The following is a 23,298-nucleotide window of genomic DNA, read 5'->3' on the forward strand; positions in this document are numbered from 1 at the left end:
AAGGTATAGCTGATGAATAAAAATTGTATCCGTGCAAGGTGTACAGAATGATGATGTGATACACGTATACATTGTGTAACGATGACCACAATCAAATTAGTCAACATGTCTGTTACCATGCAGAGTCAAGATTGTGTGTGTGTGTGTGTGTGTGTGTGAGTGTGGTGAGGACACTTAAGATCTACTCCCTCTAGGCCAAGTGAGGTGCTCATGCCTGTAATCCCCAGCACTTTGGGAGACTGAGACAGGAGGGTTGTTTGAGGCCAGGAGTTCAAGTACAGCCTGGGCAACATAGCAAGACCCCGTCTCTACAAAAAAATAGGAAAAATTAGCCAGGCGTGGTGGTGCATGCCTGTAGTCCCAGCTACTCAGGAGGCTGGGGCAGGAGGATCGCTTGAACAGGAGTTGCAGATTGCCATGAGCTATGGCGACACCACTGCGCTCCGTCTCTCTGGATGAGAGTGTATCAAAACAAACAGACAAACAAAAAGACCCAGAGACACTCAGGGAGGAGAAGGCTGTGTGAAGACAGAGGCAGAGATCGGAGTGGCGCATCTATAAGCCAAGAAATGCCCAGGGTGGCCGGGACCTAGAACCTAAGAGGAAGTCGCAGAATTCATCCTTCCCTAGAGGCTGCGGAGGATCGCGGCTCTGCAGAGACCTTGATTTCAGTCCTCTGGCCTCGAGGAGTACGAGAGAATAAGCGTCTGTTGTTCTAAGCCCCCCAGTTGGTGATTTGTGACAGCAGGAAATGAATGCATGAACTATATCTCAGTTTTTAAAAAGGGGGAAAAACAGAGTTTAAAAAAAAAAAAACCACACACACACAAAAAGCTGAGACTTACCGGGAAGACACGACGTAGCCCAGCACGCGGCCCACGAGGAGCTGCCCGTGTGTCTGCTCCAGGCGGGTGCAGAGCTGGTGTGTCGCTTCCTCGGCCGTGGTGGCTAAAGGGGCCGGCACGGAAAAGGAGGCCCATTTCCGGGCCTCCTCGAGGGCCAGCCTCAGCCGCCCCGGGTGCCCGCACTCCGGGAGGCTGGCCCAGAGCAGGTCCCTCTGCACAGGGGTCAGCATCCTTCTTGCAGCCACCAACAGGAGCTGGATCATCTCTTGCCCTGGGTTTCCCGAGAGGGGCTTCACCTCCCAGTAAGCCCCGGGGTCTGTGAGCATCCCCCGCACGGTGTTCAAAGCCCCCGCTCCCCCGAGCCAGCCGAGAGAATGAGGTGCACCCTCGGGGGGGGCATGTGAGAGGCAGCCAGGGGACCCTCCTAGGGCGGTGGGCCAAGTCCAGGTCGTCCATAGAATCCAGTAGGAGCACCAGGGACTCGAAGTTTCTGCAGGAGACCATGTGGAGGAGGATGTGGAAAAACTGGAGCACCCTCGTGTGTGCATCCAGGACTTGGGCGGGGGGCAGGGGCAGCCCGCAGGCCAGGCACACCTGGAGGCAGATGCCCTTAAGAAGGCTGCGAGTCTCCAAGCTCATCTGTGAGGTCCCCAGCAGCCGCAGGACGGTCACCGTCTTGTGGCCCAGCAGCCCTGGCATCTGCTCGGCCAGCTTGCACAGCAAGGCTGTCTTTCCAACGCCCGGAGGACCTGAGAGCACCAGGGGGGTGTGGGGCTTGCTGTCGTTCTGCCTGAGCCGCTGCCCGAGCTGGGCCAGGAGCTCCTGGCGTCCGCAGAAGGTCCGGGTGGCTCCGCACTCTGCCAAAGGTGGGGGCGGATCTCCTGGTAGAGCCACCCCAACTCCTGCCCGGCCACCTCCAGCTCCAGCTTAGTTTGCATTTCCAGCAAGCTATGAGGCTTGCTGGTCCAGGGACTGCACCGATTTGGCTGTTATCAATCAAAGAACCCTTGGGGCAGGCAACACAGAGACCCTGTGTGAGAAGCAGCGCCATCGTAGAACAATACTCTCATCCTCAAAAAGTGAAACACGGAGTTATACAGGACCAAGCAATTCTGCTTCTACTATCTGCCCCCAAAGAACTGAAAACAGAGACTCGAAGGAATGCTGGCATGCCCTTGCTCACAGCAGCGCTATGCACGGTAGCTAAAGGGAGGAAACAACCCAGGTACCCATCAGCAGATAAGAGGACAAACAGCATATGGTGGATCTGTGCAATGGCCTGTTATTCAGCCATGAAAGCGGGCAAGGTACTGACATGTGCTACAACGTGGATGGACCTCGACAACAGGCCACTGAGTGAGAGAAGCCAGGTGCAAAAGGTCACATATTGCACGATCCCAACGACATGAAATGTCCAGAACAGGCCAGTACGTAGAAGGAAACGGATTAGTGGCTGCCAGGGGCTGGCGGAGGCGAGTGGGGAGTGACTGCTGATAGGGACAGGGTCTCCTTTTGGGGGGATGGAAATGTTCTGAACCAGACAGAGGTGGTGGTCGCCCAACACGGCAAATGTATTATACTGAATGCCACTGAATTGTATACAGCTGACCCTGAACAACACGGGTTTGAACTGTGTGGGTCCACTCACACTCAGATCTTCTTCCACCTCTGCCACCCCTGAGACAGCAAGACCAACCCCTGCTCTTCCCCCTCCTCCTCAGCCTACTCAGCGTGAAGACAACGAGATGAAGACCTTCATGATGATCCAATAGGAAATATATTTTCTCTTCCTTAGGATTTGCTTAATAACATTCCTTTTCTCTCGCTTAGTTTATTGCAAGAATGCAGTATATAATACATACAACATACAAAATCTGTGTTCATCAAGTCTTCATGTTAACGGTAAGGCTTTCGGTCGACTGTAGGCTATTAGTAGTTAAGTAGTCAAAAGTTACATGTGAGTTTTCAACTGCACAGGGTGGGAGGAAGATGGGGGGTGGCTGGCACCCCTAACCTACAAGTTGTTCAAGGGTCAACTGTACTTAAAAATGGTGAATTTCATGCTATGTGAATTTCACCTCAATTAAAAAAAAAATCAATGTTGTCAGTTTCAGATGCCGCCCTCAGCCATTCATTCAACAGACTGTTGAGTTCCTACTTGTGCCTCTGCTCTCCACACTGGGGATCCAGCAGTGAGCACAGCACTCAGAGAGCCCTGTCGAGGTGGAGTGGACATTCCAGAATGAATGAATAAATGGACACAAAACAGACAGACAGATAGCAAAGGAATGAAGTTGGGTCATTCGAAGCTTCAGAAAACCATTTCCAAAGCCACAGAGGCTGGAGAGAGAGTTTTTAATGAGCTTGGAGGCTGCATTCCTGGAGGGGTAGAAACCAACTCATGTCTTTCTGAGAGCAAGGGTTGGCACATTTTTCTGTAAAGTGCCAGAGAGTAAGCATCTGAGGCTTTACAGGCCAGATGGTGTCTGTCACAGCTTCTCAGCTTTGCTGTTGTGGCATGAAAGCAAATGGACAACATGCAAACTAATGCACTTGAGTAGGTTCCAATAAAACTTTATTTACAAAAGCAAGCAGTGGGCCAGATTTGGCCCTCCAACCATAGTTTGCTGACCCCTGTCCCAGAGCATGCAGCAGCTGCCCCAAGGACCCATATTTTCTAGAGTCACAGGTCCATACTGACTTCTGCTTGGAGGCTGTTGTTTTGAAATAGCAGCCAGATCTAAGGAGTTATTTTTGACGCAGCTCTGGGCTCAGTGGAGGCTCCCAGATCTCTGTGGCTGAATGAGCCAGGCCCTTGGAGACAGGGCTCAACCTCCAAGCCACAGACAAGAGCCACTCAAAAGTCCTCCTTGGAGAGACCTCACACACACACCCCTGCCACTTGGCCCTGTGAATGAAGGTCAAAGATGAAGCCAACTAACAATTCCAAAATGGGATCCTTCTCAGACACATTTCAGCATGAACCAATCTAAGACCACCTGCAGGATGGCTGTGTGGCCTTGAAGAAGTCACTGCACCTCTCTGATCCTCTGTGTTCTCCTCTGCAACTTTGGTGTACTATTTCATCCTGACAGGGGGCTGTGGTGAGAACTTTCTATGAAATAAGCCTTGTACAAAGCTGAACCTATTGTGCAGAAGGAAAAAGGCCAGTCTCTAAAGGTTAGAGGTCATTCCAACTTCTGTAACATTGTTACAATAACAAAATTATAGAAATAGAGACAGACGGGTGGTTGCTAAGGGTGAAGGATTGGGGGGGGAGAGCGAGTGTGGCTATAAAAGGGGCAGCAGGAGGGACCTTTTCAGCGAGGAACAGGCCTGTATCTTGACTGCGATGGTGTTTACTCGAAACTGCATGCGATGAGATTGCATAGAACGAAATACACACACATGCAAGAATGTGCCTGTAAAAGTGTTGCTCTTTCCGGATAACGATGTCTATTTCTTGGTTGTAATATTGTTCTCTAGTTTTGCAACTAAATGATGCTGGGGACACTGAAAGCCTAACTTCTCTTGAGTCTTCTTTCCTTGGGGTAAACCAGGGTGAAGATACATGGAATCTCTCCATACTATTTTTTTTGCAACTTCCTGTGAATCTCAAATTATTTGGAAATTAAAAGTTTTAAAAGAAATAGCTGAGCAAGATGCCTGAAAATCATATGCTCTGAAGACACAGTCACTGACATGCCCCCGACCCGCCTGAACTCAGCTCTAGTTTTCTGCTAATTTCAAGGCGTTCCTATTCGTTCATTTGCATGTGACTTCTCAACGGGTGAGGCTGGACATTGTCTGATGAGGTCAAAAGAGGTCATGGCTGGGACAAGACCCTTTGCATCCTCACGTGACACCATGAAGTCTGACTTCTGACTAGTTCACTTTGCAGGTGACGAGACTGAGGCTCTCGCTCCATATAGCTAGAAACGAGCAGGGCTGAGCTGCAAATCCCCACCTGTCCCAAAGCACAGACCCCAGATGCCAATGATGACACCAATCGCAGACACCTCTATGAAAGCAATTAGCACGAGCTTCACGTCACAGAGCAAGCAATAATGACATGATAAGTCTACAATGAACAGTAGCCATTAACATCATTCACATAAGCCATGTTTTCAAAATTAACGTGTCATATACTAGCTTAATTAAGGGATCAAAGTTAACATCACCCGTGATGTCTCTCGGGTATCAGGTGTCCCTGGTATGATGAAATAAGGTCTTCCTCCCACAAACCTGTAACCCCAGTCTAATCACAAGAAAGCATCAGACAAGCCCAGATTGAGGGACATTCCACAAAAGACCTGACCAGACCTCTTCAAAAGTGTCAAGGTCGGCCGGGCGTGGTGGCTCACGCCTGTAATCCTAGCACTCTGGGAGGCCGAGGTGGGCGGATTGTTTGAGCTCAGGAGTTCGAGACCAGCCTGAGCAAGAGCGAGACCCCATCTCTACAAAAAATAGAAAGAAATGATCTGGACAGCTAAAATTATATATATAGAAAAAAAATTAGCCGGGCATGGTGGCACATGCCTGTAGTCCCAGCTACTCGGGAGGCTGAGGCAGAAGGATTGCTTGAGCCCGGGAGTTTGAGGTTGCTGTGAGCTAGGCTGACGCCACGGCACTCTAGCCCGGGGAACACAGCGAGACTCTGTCTCAAAAAAAAAAAAAAAAGTGTCAAGGTCATCAAAAAACAAGGGAGACTGAGAAACTGTCACAGACCAGAGGCGCCTAAGGGAATGTAGTGGCTGAATGCAATGTGGGATCCGGAAACAGAAAGATATTCATGGGGAAACTGATGAGGTCCCATACAGTCTGGAGTTGAGTTCATGGTAAGGTACCAACGTTAAGTACCAATGTTAATTTCTTAGCTTTGGCAAATGTACCCTGGCTGTGTTGCATGTTAACTTTATGGAAAGTTGAGTGAAGGGTGTGTGGGAGCTCTGTATTTTCTTTGTAGCTCTGTAACTTTGTATTTGTAATTTCTCTGTAAATGCAAAATTATCCCAAAACAAAAGGTTTATTTTTAAAATGGATGTGCCATTGGCAGAATGAATATATATGCATATAATAGTCAACATATTATTAATAAAATTAAAACACTCAGCCAGGTGCAGTGGCTCACACTTGTAATCCCAGCACTTTGGGAGGCTGAGGTGGGAGAATCACTTGAGGCCAGGAGTTCGAGACTAGCCTGGGCAACAGAGCAAGACCCCATCTCTAAAAAAAAAAAAAAAAATAGCTAGGTGTGGTGGTGCACACCTTTGGGACTCTAGCTACTCAGAAGGCCGAAGTGGGAGGATCCCTTGAGTCCAGGAGTTTGAAGCTACAGTGAGCTATGATGATGCCACTGCACTCCAGCCTGGGAGACAGACAAGACCCTATCTCTAAAAAAAAAAAAAAAAATTAAAACACTTTCATATAAGTTTCTATGTTCAATATCTTTAAATAAATCAATATATTTTATGTTGATAATATAAATTCACATATTGAATATGTTGATGATACAAATTCATATATTTAACATTCTTGGTAATATAAATTTACATACTAATAATGCACACAGTGACATTTTACTAACTCATAATAAGAAAGAATCTATTTCTTCCTGGCAGCAGGTAGTGGAGAAATGACTTGATTATGTTGCATTTTTAGGAAAAAAAAAAATCTTTCTAGGGCCAGGCATAGTGGCTGACACCTGTAATCCCAGCACTTTGGGAGCCTGAGGTGGGAGGATGGCTGAGGCCAGTAGTTCAAGATTAGCCTGGGCAATATATTGAGACTGTACCAGTAACAATCACTCCATCTTAAAACTAACTAGTAGCTCTTTCTTTCTCAATGACTAATTGTGTGCTTGCTCAAGAATTCCTAGGAATTGGCCTTGAACAGCTGACCAAAATCAAGACTGTGGGACTCTCCCCTGGTGGAAAATGCTGAGAAGCTAACCTTGAATTTGTTGCAGTCTGGCTGGTGTCAGCCTCACTGCCAGATGGCCCCTACTCAAGATAACTGCGGGAACAAGATCTGCTGACCTGCATATAGGCAGCACCTGCACGGAGCTCCCCGCAACTTCCTCCCACAGCTCCTTCCCCTTCCAAATCACTCGGTCAACCCAGGCAAGGAGGCTCACGCCTGTAATCCTAGCACTCTGGGAGGCCGAGGCGGGTGGATTGCTAGAGCTCAGGAGTTTGAGACCAGCCTGAGCAAGAGTGAGACCCTGTCTCTACTAAAAATAGAAAAATTAGCCAGTTGTCATGGTACGTGCCTGTAGTCCCAGCTATTCAGGAGGCTGAGGCAGGAGGATCGCTTGAGCCCAGGAGTTCGAGGGTGCAGTGAGCTATGATCTTGCCACTGCACTCCAGCCCAGGTGACAGAGTGGGATTCTGTCTCTAAAAACCAAAACAGTAAATATTTTGAAAAAGAAAATCCTTTCTAGTAGCCAGTGTGGAAGATAGAAGGGGCAGGGAGAGGCTAGAGGTGAGAGGCAGGGAGGAGACTGGTGCCCCAGGGGAGGTGACGTTCACAGAGGTGGTGTTCAAGTGGAGGGACTCCCTGACATAGGACCCTTGCAGGGAGGTGCGGCCACAGCCCGCGGGGAGCTGGGTGAGGAACTCAGACAGTCCCAGGTTTGAAGGTTGGGATCTTTACTCACCCCCTGGGCAAACGAGTCTCCTTCTTGTGCCTCAGTTTCCACATAAAAGCAGCAAGAGGGTAGGGCTGGCTCTCAGGCCAACATGGGGTAGACCCATCCTTGCAGCTTGCCAGGTTTTGCTTTAATTTTTTTTTTTTTTAAGAGAAGGGGTCTCACTCTGTGGCCCAGGCAGGAGTGCAGTGTGGTTTTTAATTCTTCTTTTTTCTTTTTTTCCAAGACAGGGTCTCACTCTGTCACCCAGGCTAGAGTGCAATGGCACAATCACAGCTCACTGCAGCCTCAAACTCCTGGGCTCAAGCGATCCTCCTGTCGTGGCCTCCCAGAGTGCTAGGATTACAATTGCGCCCCGCAAGAATGTTGCATTTTTGGCAACAGCACAGGGATACTCTGAACATGTGGTCAGTTCCTCACGGACCGCCCCACCCCACCCCCAGAGAGTCCGCATAGCCTCACCTGACCCGTGGTCGGTGCCACCGCTCCTGCGAGATGAGGCCGAGCCTCCGGGCCCCCTGGGCTCCGGAGTGTAGGACAGAGGTCAGGGTGGCCTCCCTGGCACCCGGCGCCTGCAGGACGTAGGTGGGGGGGATGGCGTTCTCATCCCTCCGGAAGCGTCGCACCACCAGTTCCAGGTCCTTCGGCCTGGCAGTTAGCTGCACCCTCAATGCCTCCCACTCCTTCTCCTCGATCAGCGCGGGGAAAGGACAGGGGCCATACGGGTCCCCCAGGAGGGCCTGGCAGAGAGGTGGGCAGAGAAGGAGGCACAGGTGTCGCCACCCGGACACTGAGCTCTGTGATGGTGGGTGAGGCCCGCAGAACCCATAAAAATGAGACTGCAGGCAATAGCATCGTGATAGTTACACTACGTGCAGGCAGAGGTGGGGACCACTGGCTCACGCCTGTAATCCCCACACTTTGGGAGGCAGAGGTAGGAGCATCGCTGGAGGCCAGAAGTTCGAGACCAGCCTGGGCAACATAGTGAGACCCCCATCTCAAAAATAAAATGAAAAAATTAGCTGGGCATTGTGGCAGGCACCTGTAGTCCCAGCTACTTGGGAAGCTGAGGCCGGAGGATCGCTGGAGCCCAGGAGTTCGAAGGCTGCAGTGAGCTGTGGTTGTGCCACTGCACTCCAGCCTGGGCGACAGAGCAAGAAACTGTCTCTAAAACAAACAAACAAACAAACAAACAAAAAACACCAAAACCGCTCTGGTCTGTGGGATCAGAGCGAGGGAAATAGGAGGAGGTCCCCCCAGGAACAAGTCTCAGAGCTCTGGAGGCGCCAGGGCTGCTGGTGGCCCAAGGGACCAGAGCCTCTTAGCAGAAGTGCCGTGGGGAGCTGTCCCCGGACTGGGTGCTGCCTAGTGACTTATTTACCAGAGAGACACCTCTCCAAGGGCCCCCGCACATCTCTGATTTTCGTGGAAAGTCCCCCAGATCAGACTCTTGGAGCAGAATCATGCTGTGGCTCTAGGACAACAGAGGGGTGATGGCGGGTTCGAAAGGAAAGCAGAAATTAAGTAGACCTTAGCCAGCCACGGGACCTTCTGGAAGGTTCCAAGGCTGGTTGGTCAGGCCTGGAAGAAGCTCAGGGATCATCCTCCATTTCCCCATGCAGCCTGGAAGCCACGTTGTGCTTTTCGCTGCCTGCAATTTGGGCTGCAAAACCAAATTCCTCCTGGAATTCTTTTTCCTGAGTTAGAAGACTGGGGAAAAAAAAAATCTATGAAGGAGATTTACAAGCAGGGGTGTAGAGCCTTCCAAATGTGAGAACGTATTTTAAAATGGTTACAATGAAAACACAGCGGTGCCCACATGCCATGGAAGTGTGGGACAAAGGAGTGAACACTCAGGCCCGACTCTATCTAAACCCTAATACATAAATCATAAAAACTTCTTACATTCTGTGATATTATTATATGTACACACACGTACACATATAGATGGTTTCTCGTGCACCGATCGGGCTCATAAACCCCATAGCCTTTTTTCCCCTCTGTGTGCTCACTGGTCTCTTGTCCCCTTCCCACTGCACCCCCTCTGTCACCATATCAACCCCTGGCCCACAATTAGTGGTTTGGGCTGTTACTGTCAAATGATGCTCCAGACTCCTGATTTATTACACCACCCAGTTCCAGATACATACAAGAACTATGACATTTTCTCTCATAAATTCTAGAGCAGGGGCCAGCAAGCTACAGTCCACTGGGCAAGCTACAGTCTTTTGTTATAATGTTGGATACTTTATGTCCAAACAGCAGCCTCAGGGAACAGGATTTCTCTCTGCCCTACTCCTGCCCTCCTTCCACCCGCTCCTTTCTCTCCGAGGCAGGAACCGTCCCCTCCCTTTCTGCCTTGGAGCTGCCCAGACATTCTCTGACCGCAGACCCCAAGGAGTGCTGCCCAGAGAGGCCAAGAGGGACGTGGACAGACAGGCCCTGCTGGCTTCCCCGCTCGGCTGGGAGTGTTGGATCACGCCCTGTTGTCCAGCCACGTTGCTGCGTGGCTGCAATCAGGCCTGTCCAATGGGGGTTCCATAAAAGGCACAAGAGGAGAGGGTTTGGGGGTCGCTGAACATGTGGAGCTTTCTGGAGGATGGTGCACTGCCCCGGGGAGGATGGGGAAGCTCCACGCCCCTTCCCCACGCATCTCTTGATCTGTGTGCTTTGCAGGGTCCCGTATGCAAAACCCAGTAACTAAGTGTTTCCCTGAGTTCTGTGAGCCGCTCTAGCAAGTTAATTGAACCCAAAGAGAGGGTTGCGGGAACCCCGCCTTGAAGCTGCTCAGCCTAAGGTTCCAGAGGCATCTGAAGGTGGGGGGCCGTCTTGTGGCGCTGAGCCCTCCCTCCCCGTGGGATCTGACTGTCTCCAGGCGGATCGGGTCTGCATGGAAGTGGGGGACGCCCAGCCGGTGTCCGCTGCAGGACCAGCTGCGGGCTTGCTGGCGGGGAGAAGCCCACACACGTTTGGTCACAGAAGTCTGTGTTGATTGCTGTCGAGGTGTGAGGACAGAGGGAAACACAGTTCCTGTTTTGTCCACTCACCGCTCCCCTGCCTGGATCTTAGTTTTATTCTCCTAGGGAGGCCTCATCTCTAAGCACTGCCGCCAGAACTCTCTGCAAAGCTAGAAGACTTCTAACCTGCGCCGTCCGATATGGTGGCCGCCAGCCATGGCTGTGCGTTTAGTACAACCCAGGAACGAAGATTTAAATTCCATTTGATTTTAATTCATTTAGTTTTTGGCTACCACATTGGACAATGTAATTCTAAGGCCAAACAACCCTTCTGTATTTTTCTTATGTCACTAGAAAACAGCTTTTAGAAAGGGGACCACTCTCTCTACATTCTGATTTATTTTCAGGAGAGGTTCCATACGGCTTTTCCTCTTATTTGGAGCTGCTCAAAGCTTCCTTGTGAGTACGGTGTGTTGAGCAAAAATACTTTCTTCACTTTTTTTTTCATTTCTTTTCTTTTCTTTTTTTTTTTTTTTGAGACAGAGTCTCACTCTCTTGCCCAGGCTAGAGTGCCGTGGTGTCTTCATAGCTCACTACAACCTCAAACTCCTGGGCTCAAGAGATCCTCCTGCCTCAGCCTCCCGAGTAGCTGGGACACAACACCTGGCTCATTTTTCTATTTTTAGTAGAGATGGGGTCTCGCTCTTGCTCAGGCTGGTCTTGAACTCCTGACCTCAAGCGATCCTCCTGCCTCAGCCTTCAGAGTGCCAGGATTACAGGCGTGAGCCACTGCGCCTGGCCCCTTTCTTTACTTTTTTCCTCTTTACTGTCTAGAATAGATGTCAGCAAACTTTTCCCAAAAAGGACCAGAGAGTCCATATTTTTGGCGTTGCAAATCAGATGGTCTCCATCCAAACACCTCAGGTCTTCCATTATAACTCAAAGGCAGCTCTAGAAAATGTGTACACAAATGGACATGGCTGTGTGCCAATAAAGTTTTATTTACAAAAGCAAGTAGGGGGCCGAATTTGCCCAGTAGACTGTAGCTTGCTGGCCCCTGCTCTAGAATTTATGAGAGAAAATGTCGTAGTTCTTGTATGTATCTGGAACTGGGTGGGGTAATAAATCAAGAGTCTGGAGTATCATTTGACAGTAACAGCCCAAACCATTAATTGTGGGCCAGGGGTTGATGTGGTGACAGAGGGGGTGCAGTGGGAAGGGGACAAGACACCAGTGAGCACACAGAGGGGAAAAAAATTCCCAAGACCCGATAGGTTTCTACCTTCTTTATGGTTTTCCAGGATCCCAAAGTTCCACAGATAAGAAGTGGATGGGGTGGGAAAGGTGGCGGAAGGTCCAGACCAGATGCTAAGATTCCGTTCTGCTTCGACACTGTACTCCCCAGCTCACCTGCTGCTTCCATTTGACAGCTAATGCCTGGATCCCAGCTAGCTCTGAGGAAAAGAGTGCTGTGATCAATTAGCAATGTCTGCCACGGGAAGGCTAGAGAAAAAGGGTATGATCGCATAAACGCCACCCACTGCCTTCCATTGATCAGCTGGGCTAGGGAGCAGAGGCTATATCCTAGTGATGGAACCAGGAGTAAGAGCTAACCCGTCCCTCCAAAGAGACTCTCAACAAAAGCAGGTCCTATGGATGCTTTCCGACACCGGTCAACCTCCTCCAAGCAGAGTTCCGTGGTCAGGTGTTTGGTGGCCTCAGTGTGCTGCATACCCCACCTCAGATCAACGACCTGAGGATTACTAGCACCGGTTGTCAGGGAGGTGGCATGACAGGTGATGTTTTTTCGATTCCCTTTGACAAAAGCATAAACTTCCTTTCAGTAATTTTTGGCAGCCTCTCGCTGTAGTGGGATGTCTGGATTAAAAGAAATTGAACAAAACCCATAAGCTCGGTGTAATCCTGAGAAAAACATCAGACAGACCAGACTGGGGGAAAGGGTAATGTCTACGGTGCCCTTCCAGTCCTCCCTAACACTGCCAAGGGCATGAGCAGCAAGGAGACTGAGAAACTGTCCCAGACCAGAGGACACCAGGGTGACATTACAACTCAATGCAATGGGATATATCCTGGGCGGGATCCCTCTAGCAGAAACAGGATTTAGAAGGAGAACTGGCAACATCTGAATACAGTCTGGAGGTTGGTTAATATAATAATAGTGTACCAATGTCAGCTTGATAGCTGTAACAAAGTTACAACTATGGTAACATTGTTGGTTATTCCACCCTTAGGCAAGATGTTAGGAGTTATGGGAAACGGCTGTGAGATACATAAGAACCCTCTGTACAGTCTGCACAATTTTCCTGTAATCTAAATTCCAAAATCAAAAGATTATTTAAAAACAACATTTAGCTGAGCATGGTGGCACATGCCTCTAGTCCCAGCTACTGGGAAGGCTGAGGCGGGAGGATCTCTTGAGTCCAGGAGTTTGAGACCAGCCCCCTGGGCAATATAACAAGACTCTGTCTCAAAAAAAATAAATAAATAAACACAAAAAAAGGTTTTTAAATGAATAAGATTTTTAAATAAAAATTAAGAAAACAATATTGGATAAACTTTTTTTAAAAAAGGAACTTCGGTGTTTTCAAACTGTGCTTTTGAAAGTGAAGACATGTCCATACTTGTTTGCAGAGCTTTCTTTGCAAAGGACGGTGGTTAGTTTGGCCAGAATTGGACGTGGCAAGATCTCCTTGGCAACCGCACGCTTGCGCTTACGGTCCCTTTCTGCCTGCTTGGCAGAGGGGGGCTGGGCAGAATGGCTTGATTCAAGTCGGCAAAGCTGACCCTGCGGAAGGCTGGGGTGAGGGGAATACAGTGGGGGTGGGAACAGTCTCTGCCCCTTGAATTCTTTAGCACGGGGAGAAAGACACACGAATTCCTAACCTACTACAGCGTGCGGTAAAAGGCCAGCAGTGCTGAATGTGACTGCAGGAAGAGGGGGAGAAGCGATTAGTTGTGGGAACAGGAAAGGAAGTGGGGCCAGGGACCAGCCTCCAGCAAGAGCTCCTGTCCCCCCACAGGGATGTTTTAGGATATTTACAACATCTGCCTCGGAGTCTGGAGAGGGCTTTAAAGAGACGACACGGAGCATTTCAATGCAGTTCTCCATGCAGACGTTTTCCGTGTTAGTGCCTCTGACATTGAACTATGTCTCATGATCAAGGGCAGGGCAGAGTGGAATTGCCAGCACCGCTTTTTTCTTGGTAATAAATATATCAACTATGGTGTATCTTTGAACCAAGGGGGACTTGGATGCAATGAATCAGTGTCATCAGTAGCAAGGCGGCAGCCACTGAGAGTCTCCGCCATTTAAGCTGAGACTCCAAGGATGATTCACCAGTTTCCACGTGGAAACGTGCGGGCGACATCCCTTGCCGGGGATTGGTGCCAGGACACACTGTGTGGGGTCCATGGTGGCTGTGCCCAGCAGGCATATCACTAGTGCTCCAGAAGAAGGCGCGTGCCACCTCCACACCCACCCCCCACATCCTGCAGCTCTCCTTCTGCTCCTCCTGAAGCGGCCCCAGTGTGTGCAGGGCCAGGAGGTCCCGAGAGCAGGACAAAAACAGCAACAGCTCACACCTGTAATCCCAGCACTCTGGGAGGCCAAGATGGGAGCATCACTTGAAGCCAGGAGTTTGAGACCAGACTGAGCAACATAGCAAGACCCCATCTCTACAAAAAATAAGAAAATTAGCCAGGCATAGTGGCGTGCACCTGTGTCCCAGCTACTCAGGAGGCTGAGGCAGGAGGATCGCTTGTGCCCAGGAGTTTGAGGCTGCAGTGAGCTATGATGACACCACTGCACTCTAGCCTGGGCAACAGAGCAAGACCCTGTCTCAAAAAGCATACATATATATATATATATATATATATATATATATATATCTCATTAGGAACTTCCTGACTCAATAGCAAAGCATAGAACGGAGCATGGAGCCCGGGCTGACTTCCTGTTACCTCGAACATCAAGCCGCGCTTCTGGCAGAAGGTTTGCACTTCGGGGTCAGCGGTGCCCTGCAGGGCTTCCCTCTCTGCATCCATATCTGCAAGGAAGAGCACAGAGGGGGTTGGGAGGAAGGACCCAGAACTCTTCCCAGCTCCACAAATCTGCTTTGAACCTCATTGGCAGCCCCCCACCCCCAATATCCACTAAGGTACCCCCTAAGGCTGGAGTCCTTCACACAGCAAATCAAGATACAAAAATAACGTGGTCAACCCAGGGAGGCTTACCATCCCGGATTGCCCGGAACTTTCCTGGGGTCAGCTCTAAAAGCCCACATCTCAGCAAAACCCTCAGGCCTGGGGTAACCAAGATGGTTGGTCACCACCCCTGGGTTAGGGTTGCCAGATATTATACAGGACGCCCAGTTGAACCTGCATTCCAGATAAACTTGTTAGTGTAAGTATATCCCATTCCAGCACTATTTGGGATGTACTTATACTAAAGGGTTATTTGTGGTTTGTCTGAGATGTAAATTGAACCGGATGTTCTGGTTTTGTGATTGTTTTGGGTTTTTGTTTGTTTGTTTCTGCTAAATCTGGCAGCCCCGCTTACTGTAAACCTGGATCCTAAGACCTTCTCCACCACTAACTTCACTGTGTAGCCTTGTGCCAAGTGCCAGCTTATCCTCAGTTTAACCCTCTGTAAAATGGGAGCGATGCATCTGCTTGGCAGGGCTAGAAGCTCCCCAAAGTCAAGAACCTCTGCTTGCTGTGGTCATCACTGCATTTTCAGCACTCAACGTAGGTGCTCAGAAAATGTTGGTCAGATCACCGAATCCTACAAGTACAAGCACAGACTGCAATGTGAGCGTTGAAGAAACATTTGTTTTCTCCACGTGGCCAGGAGGGAGGTCATTTGGGTGTCCATGAAAGGAGCTCCCCAAAGCCACTGGCCCAAAAAACCTACCCCCTCAAAGAAATAAAATATTTTTTAAAAAGCTGCCAGGTGTGGTAGTACATACCTATAATCCCAGCTACTTGGGAGGCTGAGGTGGGAGGATCGCTTGAGGCTGGGAGTTTGAGACCAGCCTGGACAACATAGTGAGATGCCATCTCTAAAAACATATAAATAAATAAATAAGAGAAAGAGAAAAAAATAACACAAGAAAGCTGCACAAATCCTAGCACTGGAATTGACCTGAACACCAGTCTTGGATCTGTCTCATATCTAAATATTTTCATCGCTTTCCTCATCTGGGATGTGGTACAATTGTGCCCTGCCTTACAGACTCCACAGGCTATTTAAATGTGTCCGTAAAATATTTATTAGGCAGTTACCTTATGCCTGGACCTTTGCTACACATCCGGGTACAATGACAAACAAGACTCATATGTAATCAACGTGGTGTGCTACAAGCCGGCCCCCACTGGCTTGGGAGAGCTGATTGCTAAATCTTCAGAAATTTCGTGAGCCATCTGTTAACACAGCAATTATTAAAAATTACATTAAATCAATGTAAAAATTCAAAGCAGAACTTACAATGGAAAGCATGATACTAAAGGCAGAAATAGAAAATACTCAAAACTCACCACCCCCAAATTGTTTTACTACATTTGGCTGTGAACACTGCACTGGAGGTTGTTTACAGATATCGATTTGGCGGGGGGCGGGGCTGGAGAAGCAGCATCCCCCATAACGCTGATATCCTCTGCCTCCCTTCCCCAAATACATAAAAAAATATTGATTTGGCATCAGAGAAATATTAGATAATGGTGTGCTACCACACAGCTCCACCCAACTCTGTGTTCAAGTGAAGTCCATTGGCAGCTTGAAATTGACTATGGTGGGAACATTTACACCATAAAAATTGGCAAACAAAAAAAATGAAATTAAAAAAAACACTGGAGGCCAGGCGTGGTGGCTCAGTCCTGTAATCCCAGCACTCTGGGAGGTGGAGGCCGGAGGATCCCTTGAGCTTAGGAGTTCAAGACCAGCCTGAGCAAGAGTGAGACCCGTCTCTACCAAAAAGAAAGGGGAAAAAAAAAAAACCCAGCCGGGCTTTTCAGGTGCACACCTGTAGTCCCAGCTACCCGGAGGCTGAGGCAGAAGGATCAGCAAAAAGACAAAAAAAAAAAAAAAAATTGGTGAACATTTGCCAGGACATCACGCTATATAGCCTTTGCCCTGACGGAGTTTACAGCCCAACTGGGAAACTGACACATAAATGAAATGATTGAAATTAAAAAAAATAATAATTGGAATTTATGAAGAGTGCTGTCAAAGAAACCTGAGTGAGCGGGGCTAGAGAAGAACAAGGACAAACCTATTAGACTGGGGGACAGAGAGGGGCTCCCTGACGAGGGGGTGTTTCCGCTAAGACCCAAAGGATGGGAAGAAGGAAAAGAAAGATCTCTGAAGGCGAAGGTCTTGATATGGGGTCCAGGGCTTCATGGGCTGCGGGACCTGCCGGAGGCAGCCTGGCTCCAGCACATGGTGGGAGAAGATCATATGAGATACAGGTAGGGAGGTGAGCAGCGTCCAGTCTCACAGGGCCATGTGGCAAGGCTCTGGCACTTTTTAAGCCTAGCACGTAGTACGTTCATCATAAATGTTACCTGCAACATCATATGCCTGTCACATATAGCAACTCTGTCAAGTCTGGCTCTTAGTCTGGTTTATCGAGGAGGAAACAGAGGGTCCAGGAGGCTCCCTCTCACTGGTTCGCACGTTGGTCACTAGCCGAGCTGCATTCACATCCTCTGCCAACTGCCCCAACTGCCCCTGAGAGTGCCTGCAGGCACTAAGTCCCCAGCCCTGCCCTGCTCCTCACCCGACACCAGGAACTGACGAAGACGGTCCCACCGCAGGACGGGGGCACTGGGAGGGGGCCCACCTGACCTTGGAGAAGCCCGGCAGGTGCCTGGGCTAAGGGGGCCCACACTCATTGCTGCCCGCCCAGCTCGATAATTCTTCCCTGGGAAAGGGCCCGGGGTTCAGCGACCTCAGCCGGTAGCCCGGCAGTCTTCCTGGGAGGCCGGCCGGCCGGCCGGCAGTGCCGTCTGCAGCGGGGCACCTGTCTCGCCTCCCACGGCCCGGCGGCGTCCTGCAGCCCCCAGCACCTCCAGCGACCCGGGGAGTTGAACCAGCTGCTCCCCACTGCCCTCGCCGGTCTGTAAGTGCTGCCGGGTGGACATTAGACAGTGGCCTCCCAGCCGCGGCCTCTGGATGTTGTCTCCTCGACGCACAGGCTCCCTCCCCAGCTCCCAGCCCTGAGCGCTCGGTGGTAGCCACAGCAACGGTGGGTTCCTGGCACTGGGTGTTGGGGCCCAGGGACCAGCCAGCCTCTCAAACATCCGGGTTCCCGGGGCCTCCCTGTCAGTGGAGCCTGAGCCCAGGCGTGCACGGGGAGATGCCGGGAGCTGTGCCCAGCCCCGGCAGCAAAGGCGAGAGGGACAGACACTCCCACGCCCACCAACCGGGAACAGTCCTTCCAGCTCCAGGCACCGCGTGTACTATTTATTTACACTTTTTAGAGATAGGGTCTCCCTCTGTCACCCAGGCTGCAATGCAGTTGTGCAATCGTAGCTCACTGTGGCCTCAAACTCCTGTGCTCAAGCGATCCTCCCGGGACTACAGGTGCATGCCACTCAGCTAATTTTCCCTTTCTTTCTTTTCTTTTTTTTTTTTTTTTCATTTTTAGACAGGATCTCACTCTATCGCCCTGGGTAGGGTGCCATGGTGTCATCATAGCTCACAGCAACCTCCAACTCCTGGGCTCAAGCGAACCTCCTGCCTCAGCCTCCCGAGTAGCTGGGACTACAGGAACACACCACCACACTGGCTAATTTTTTCTGTTTTTAGTAGAGACAAGGGTCTCACTCTTGCTCAGGCTGGTGTCAAACTCCTGACCTCAAGCGATCCTCCCGCCCTCGGCCTCCCAGAGTGCTGGGATTAGAGGCACGTGCCGTCGCACCCGGCCACATGTGCTATTTAAACCATCGGTTCTCATATAGCGGCCATTCTGCCCCCAGGGGACACTTGCAATGTCTGGAGACAGTTTTGGTTGCCACGACTGGTGGGAAGGGTGTCACCAGCGTCTGGAGGGTGGAGGACACAGATGCTGCTCAACACCCTGCAAGGCACAGGACAGTCCCCACCACAAAGAAAGACCTGTTCTGGATGGTCAGCAGTGGTGAGAAACCAGCTTTCAATCTTCACCTGCATGGAGACTGAGACCAGCTCTCTTTGACAAGGAGGGAGATCGGCAAGCCTCTGAGTGGTGACAAAGGTCCTACTGGTGTCAAACTGAGACATGCTCTTTGAAATACTCAGCAGCATACGCTGTATGTCCAGGGAAGACTCTCAAGATTCGACATTATTGAAAATGCCCTGGGGGCCTGACCCTTGCCCACCTCCTGTCAACTGTACCCACCCACCGCTGGAGGCAGAGAGAACAGACGACACCTTGGCATCCGCGAGCCTGGTTTGAACACTGGCTCCGCCATCCCCTTCCTGGGGGGTTTACATAAGGGGCTTCAGCCACATGGTCTGTGAAATGGGAACAGGGACCACTCAGGACACTCAGAGGCAATAGGCAATGGAGTGCAATGTGTTGACAGATCAAGGTCAATGCCAAAGTCCACCATGAACACCACATGAATAAGGCAGGTGGGGGATGGGTCTGTAAAGTGCTCAGCGTGTAGTGGGCACCCGATAAACAGTGATATCGCTTCTACTGAACAACCTGGGCTTTTTCATATACCTTTGTGTCTTTGTCCATATTATCCTTTCTGCCTCAACTTCCCTTCCCTGCCTTGTCCACCCAAGAAAGACTCTGCCACTCAGGGGCCACCCAGACCCTCCTCAGGTTCAATGATTTGCTAGGAGGACTCTGAGAATTCAGAAAAGCTGTTATACTCATGGTTGTGGTTTATTACAATGAACTTCCAGGTGTCTCCTCCCAATGAAGTTGTGTGAACAATGCTTAAGTCTTCAAGCAACGACATGTGCCAACACGCATGGTGTACTGCTGACCAGGGGACCCCGCCCTGAGCTTTGGTGTCCAGGGTTTTATTGGGGGTTGATCATGTAGGCAAGGTTGACCACCTGCATGGCTGACCTCAATCTCCAGCACGTCCAGGGCTCAGCTGATACCATGCGACCCAAAGCTCACACCACAAATCACTTTGTGACTGTCTAGTGTGACTCAAGACCCTCCAGGCAAACAAAGACACTCTTATCAGACAGGACATTCCAAGGAGGTAGAGGTCAACTCCCAGGAGGAGGTCAAGCAATCAACCTTTAATGTGCAGGGTGTGGACAGCCCAGGCCTCCTGAGTTAATCCTTTAGTCAGCAGTAGCGACACATTAAGTGGAGTTGACTATCACCATTTGACAGATCGGAATACTGAGGCTCAGAATGAGAAATTTCTCACTGGCCTGAAGGGCAGAGTTGGGGAGTGAGGGCTGGTCTGGTCCCCACCCCAAAGCCAACCTGGCCATCCAGCCACCTTCCCACAATGCACCTGGACCCTCCGGTTTGGCCACACCCCACTGACTTCTCTGAGGCCCCGGTTCTGGGCTCCAGTGTCAGTCCAGGCCTTCCCTTAGCACCTCGTCTCACTCGTCTCTAGACCTTGAATTTGCCTGCACCGTAATTTCTGTTCCTTCCCCCATTTCCCTGGGTCCCAACAGGCTCCTTGGACCTATCCCCGCTGTATGGCTGTATATGGCTGTGACCCCTCGGTGATGCCTCTTGATGTTCATAGGAGGATCAGAAGGCTTTGACCTTGACTTTGACCCCGGCTTTCTTTCTATTCTCTAAACTAGGCTTCCTCAATCTCACCATGACTGACACTTGGTGCCAGACCATGCTCTGCTATGGGGCTTGTCCTGTGTATTGTTGGATATTGAGTAGCATCCCTGACCTCCACCTCCGCCCCAACTAAAAGTTACAACAGTTAAAAAATATCTCTGGACATTGCAGTGTCCCCCAGGGGGCAGAATTCCCCCTGTCTGAGAACCCCTGGTCTAACGCATCTAGCTTATTTCAGCCTCAGGGCCTTTGCACGTGCCATACCTGAAGTCTCCATCCCGTATCCTTTCATGTCATTCGCATTTCAGCTTAAATGTTAACTCCTGAGGGTCTCTCACTGACCATCCGTTGCTCAATGTCCCCTTAAGTCACTCTGGATGCCATCACCCTATTTTAATTTTCTGCATGGCACTCACCACCAGCAGATATGTTTCTACTTGTTTACTGTTTGTCTGTCCTGTAAGAACATGAGTTCCATGAACACAAGGATCTTGTCGGCCAAGATCAGCATGCCTGGCACATAGTAGGTGCTCAGGAAATAATCGTCACATCAAAGGGCTGATCCACAATTGTTTTGTCTTTCTCTGCTCTTGTGTGTTACCGCAGACAGCTGAGCAAGACTGAACTGCCCCAGGAAGGACAGAGGCCTTCTGCAGCGCCCGCCTCCTGGGCATTCCTTGGGGGCTCCAGCCTCCCTTTTGCTCTTGCTGGTGGTGGAAGGGCCAATTTAGAACCCTCTGGAGAAGTAAGTTGGAGAAGAAAGTTTTCTGGGCTCAGTGCCACCTGGAAGACACACACCCCTGCAGCAATCCTAGTAACTTTTGTCTTAGCTACTTCGTGGGTGTCTTCCTGTCCAATTCTCACAACAACTAAGATAATGAACGGGACTGTTTGGCTCTTGGGTACTGGCTTAGCTGGGCACTCAGCCAGACCTGGTGGTTAACTGTTGTGTGCCAGGCTAATACAGCTGCTCGTAACAGATGCCATTCGTTGAGGGTCTGGGAGGTGCCAGCTGGTTGGCATTCCGTGTCGGCAGTCTGCACAACGACCCCAAGGGGCAGACATTAGGATCCTGCCCCATGGAAGGAAAAGAACAAGGTGCAGAGAGATGAAATCCCTTGCCCGTGACGCTTCCCCTCTGTGGGCTCGAGTTTTTCTCAGCAACCTCCTGGGCTGCAGAGAGAATGAAACGCGTTTACATAGAGAGTGAGCTTGGCAACACGCCTGCATCGTGAGACGGGCGCCAGAGATGCTGGTCGTGATTAATTAATCTTATTCCTCCTGCCAGTTTCACCCAACAAGTGGTAGGGTCAGGAATCAAACCAAGTTCAGCCTCCAATGTCAGGGTTCCAGCAAGTGTTATCGAAATCTAAGCCTCTAGACCGGGGTTTTCCGTCTTCGATACTGCAAGACATTTAGGGCCAGACCGTTCGTCCTTGCAGGGGCCTGTCTTGTGCCACAGAAGGTGTTGAGCAAGCAGCAACCTGGTCTCCCCCCAGATGCAAGTAGCACGCACACCCCCAAATCACAACAGCCACAAACGTAGCCCAATGTTGCCAAACTGTCCACTGGGGGGCAGACTGTCCTCCCATCCCAGAACCACTGCTCTAGCAGTAGTAATAATAATGTTACAACTCTTTTTTTTTAGACAGTCTCGCTCTGTTGCCCGGGCTGCAGTGCAGTGGTGTCACCATAGCTCACTGCAGCCTCAGAGTCCTGGGCTCAAGCGATCCTCCTACCTCAGCCTCCTGAGTAGCTGGGACTGCAAGTGTGTGCCGCCCTGCCCGGTTAATTTTTTCTAGTTTTGGTAAGACACTGTGTCTCGCTCTTGCTCAGGCTGGTCTCAAACTCCTGACCTCAAGTGATCCTCCTGCCTTGGCCTCCCAGAGTGTTAGGATTACAGTCATGAGCCACTGCACCTGGCCAATGTTACACTATTTTGAGGGATATAAGTTTCAGGTGGTAATATACGTATGTCTCAATTCTCCTAGCAACTTGGGGACTTTAATTTGTCACTTTGGTTTATCAGTGATGAAAGTAAGCGTCAAGCTGGGTGTGGTGGTGCATGCCTGTAGTCCCAGCTACTCAGGAGGCTGAGGCAGGAGGATCCCTTGAGCCCAGGAGGTGGAGGCTGCAGTGAGCTATGATGAAGCCACTGCACTCCAGTCTGGACTACAGAGGGACACCTTGTCTCTTAAAATAAAAAAGAAAAGGAGATCACTTAACCCCAGTGAGAATGGCCTTTATCAAAAAAACCCAAAACAACACATGTTGGTGTAGGTGTGGAGAGACAGGAACACTCATACACTGCTGGTTGGACTGCAAACTAGTGCAACCCCTGTGGAAAGCATTATGGAGGTATCTTAAACAGATTCAAGTAGACCTGCCATTTGACCCAGCAATCCCATTACTGGGCATATACCCAAAGGAAAAAAGGTCATTCTGTAACAAAGGCACATGTACCCAAATGTTTATAGCAGCACAATTCACAATAGCAAAGATGTGGAAACAACCCAAATGCCCATCAATACATGATTGGATTAGTAAACTGTGGTATATGTATACCATGGAATATTACTCAGCTATAAGGAATGATGAAGATACGACATCTCTATGGTTCTCCTGGAGAGAGTTGGAACCCATTATATTAAGTGAAGTATCCCAAGAATGGAAAAACATGCATCACATGTACTCACCAGAAAATTGGTTTCCCTGATCATCACCTAAATACAAATCTGGGAACGACACCAATTGGATATCAGACTGAGGTGGGGGGCGGGGGAGGGGATGGGGGTATGCCTACACAATGAGTGCATTGCGCACTGTTTGGGGAGTGGTAACACTTGAAGGTGCTGATTCGGGAAAGGGGGGGTGGGGAAAAATATGAAACTATTGTTTTTAACTTGCACTGTTCACTTAATAATTTATCATGAATAAAAAAAAAAAAAGAAAAAAAAAAGAAAAGGAGAAAGAAAGAAAATAAGCGTCACAAACAATTTGCCAAAGGGCCCTCAGCAGGGAAGTGAGCTGAGAGTCAAACCCAAATACGACTCTAAAACCCAACA

The 23,298-nt window shown here is 49.9% G+C and overlaps 1 protein-coding gene across 1 annotated transcript in view; it reads right to left on the bottom strand.

The window, feature by feature from the left end:
• Positions 1-17,771, bottom strand: part of NWD1 (NACHT and WD repeat domain containing 1) — a 39,732-nt gene extending 21,961 nt beyond the window's left edge. The window contains 10 exon segments of the mRNA XM_069483455.1: positions 846-1,200; positions 1,203-1,239; positions 1,242-1,693; positions 1,696-1,817; positions 7,957-8,234; positions 10,361-10,438; positions 14,433-14,518; positions 14,706-14,741; positions 17,249-17,392; positions 17,492-17,771. Coding sequence (XP_069339556.1) covers positions 846-1,200; positions 1,203-1,239; positions 1,242-1,693; positions 1,696-1,817; positions 7,957-8,234; positions 10,361-10,438; positions 14,433-14,518; positions 14,706-14,741; positions 17,249-17,392; positions 17,492-17,771 — 1,868 coding nt within the window.
• Positions 17,772-23,298: the final 5,527 nt, after the last annotated feature.

This window comes from Eulemur rufifrons, chromosome 2 (genome assembly GCF_041146395.1).
Source record: "Eulemur rufifrons isolate Redbay chromosome 2, OSU_ERuf_1, whole genome shotgun sequence".
NCBI classification, from domain to species: Eukaryota; Metazoa; Chordata; class Mammalia; order Primates; family Lemuridae; genus Eulemur; species Eulemur rufifrons.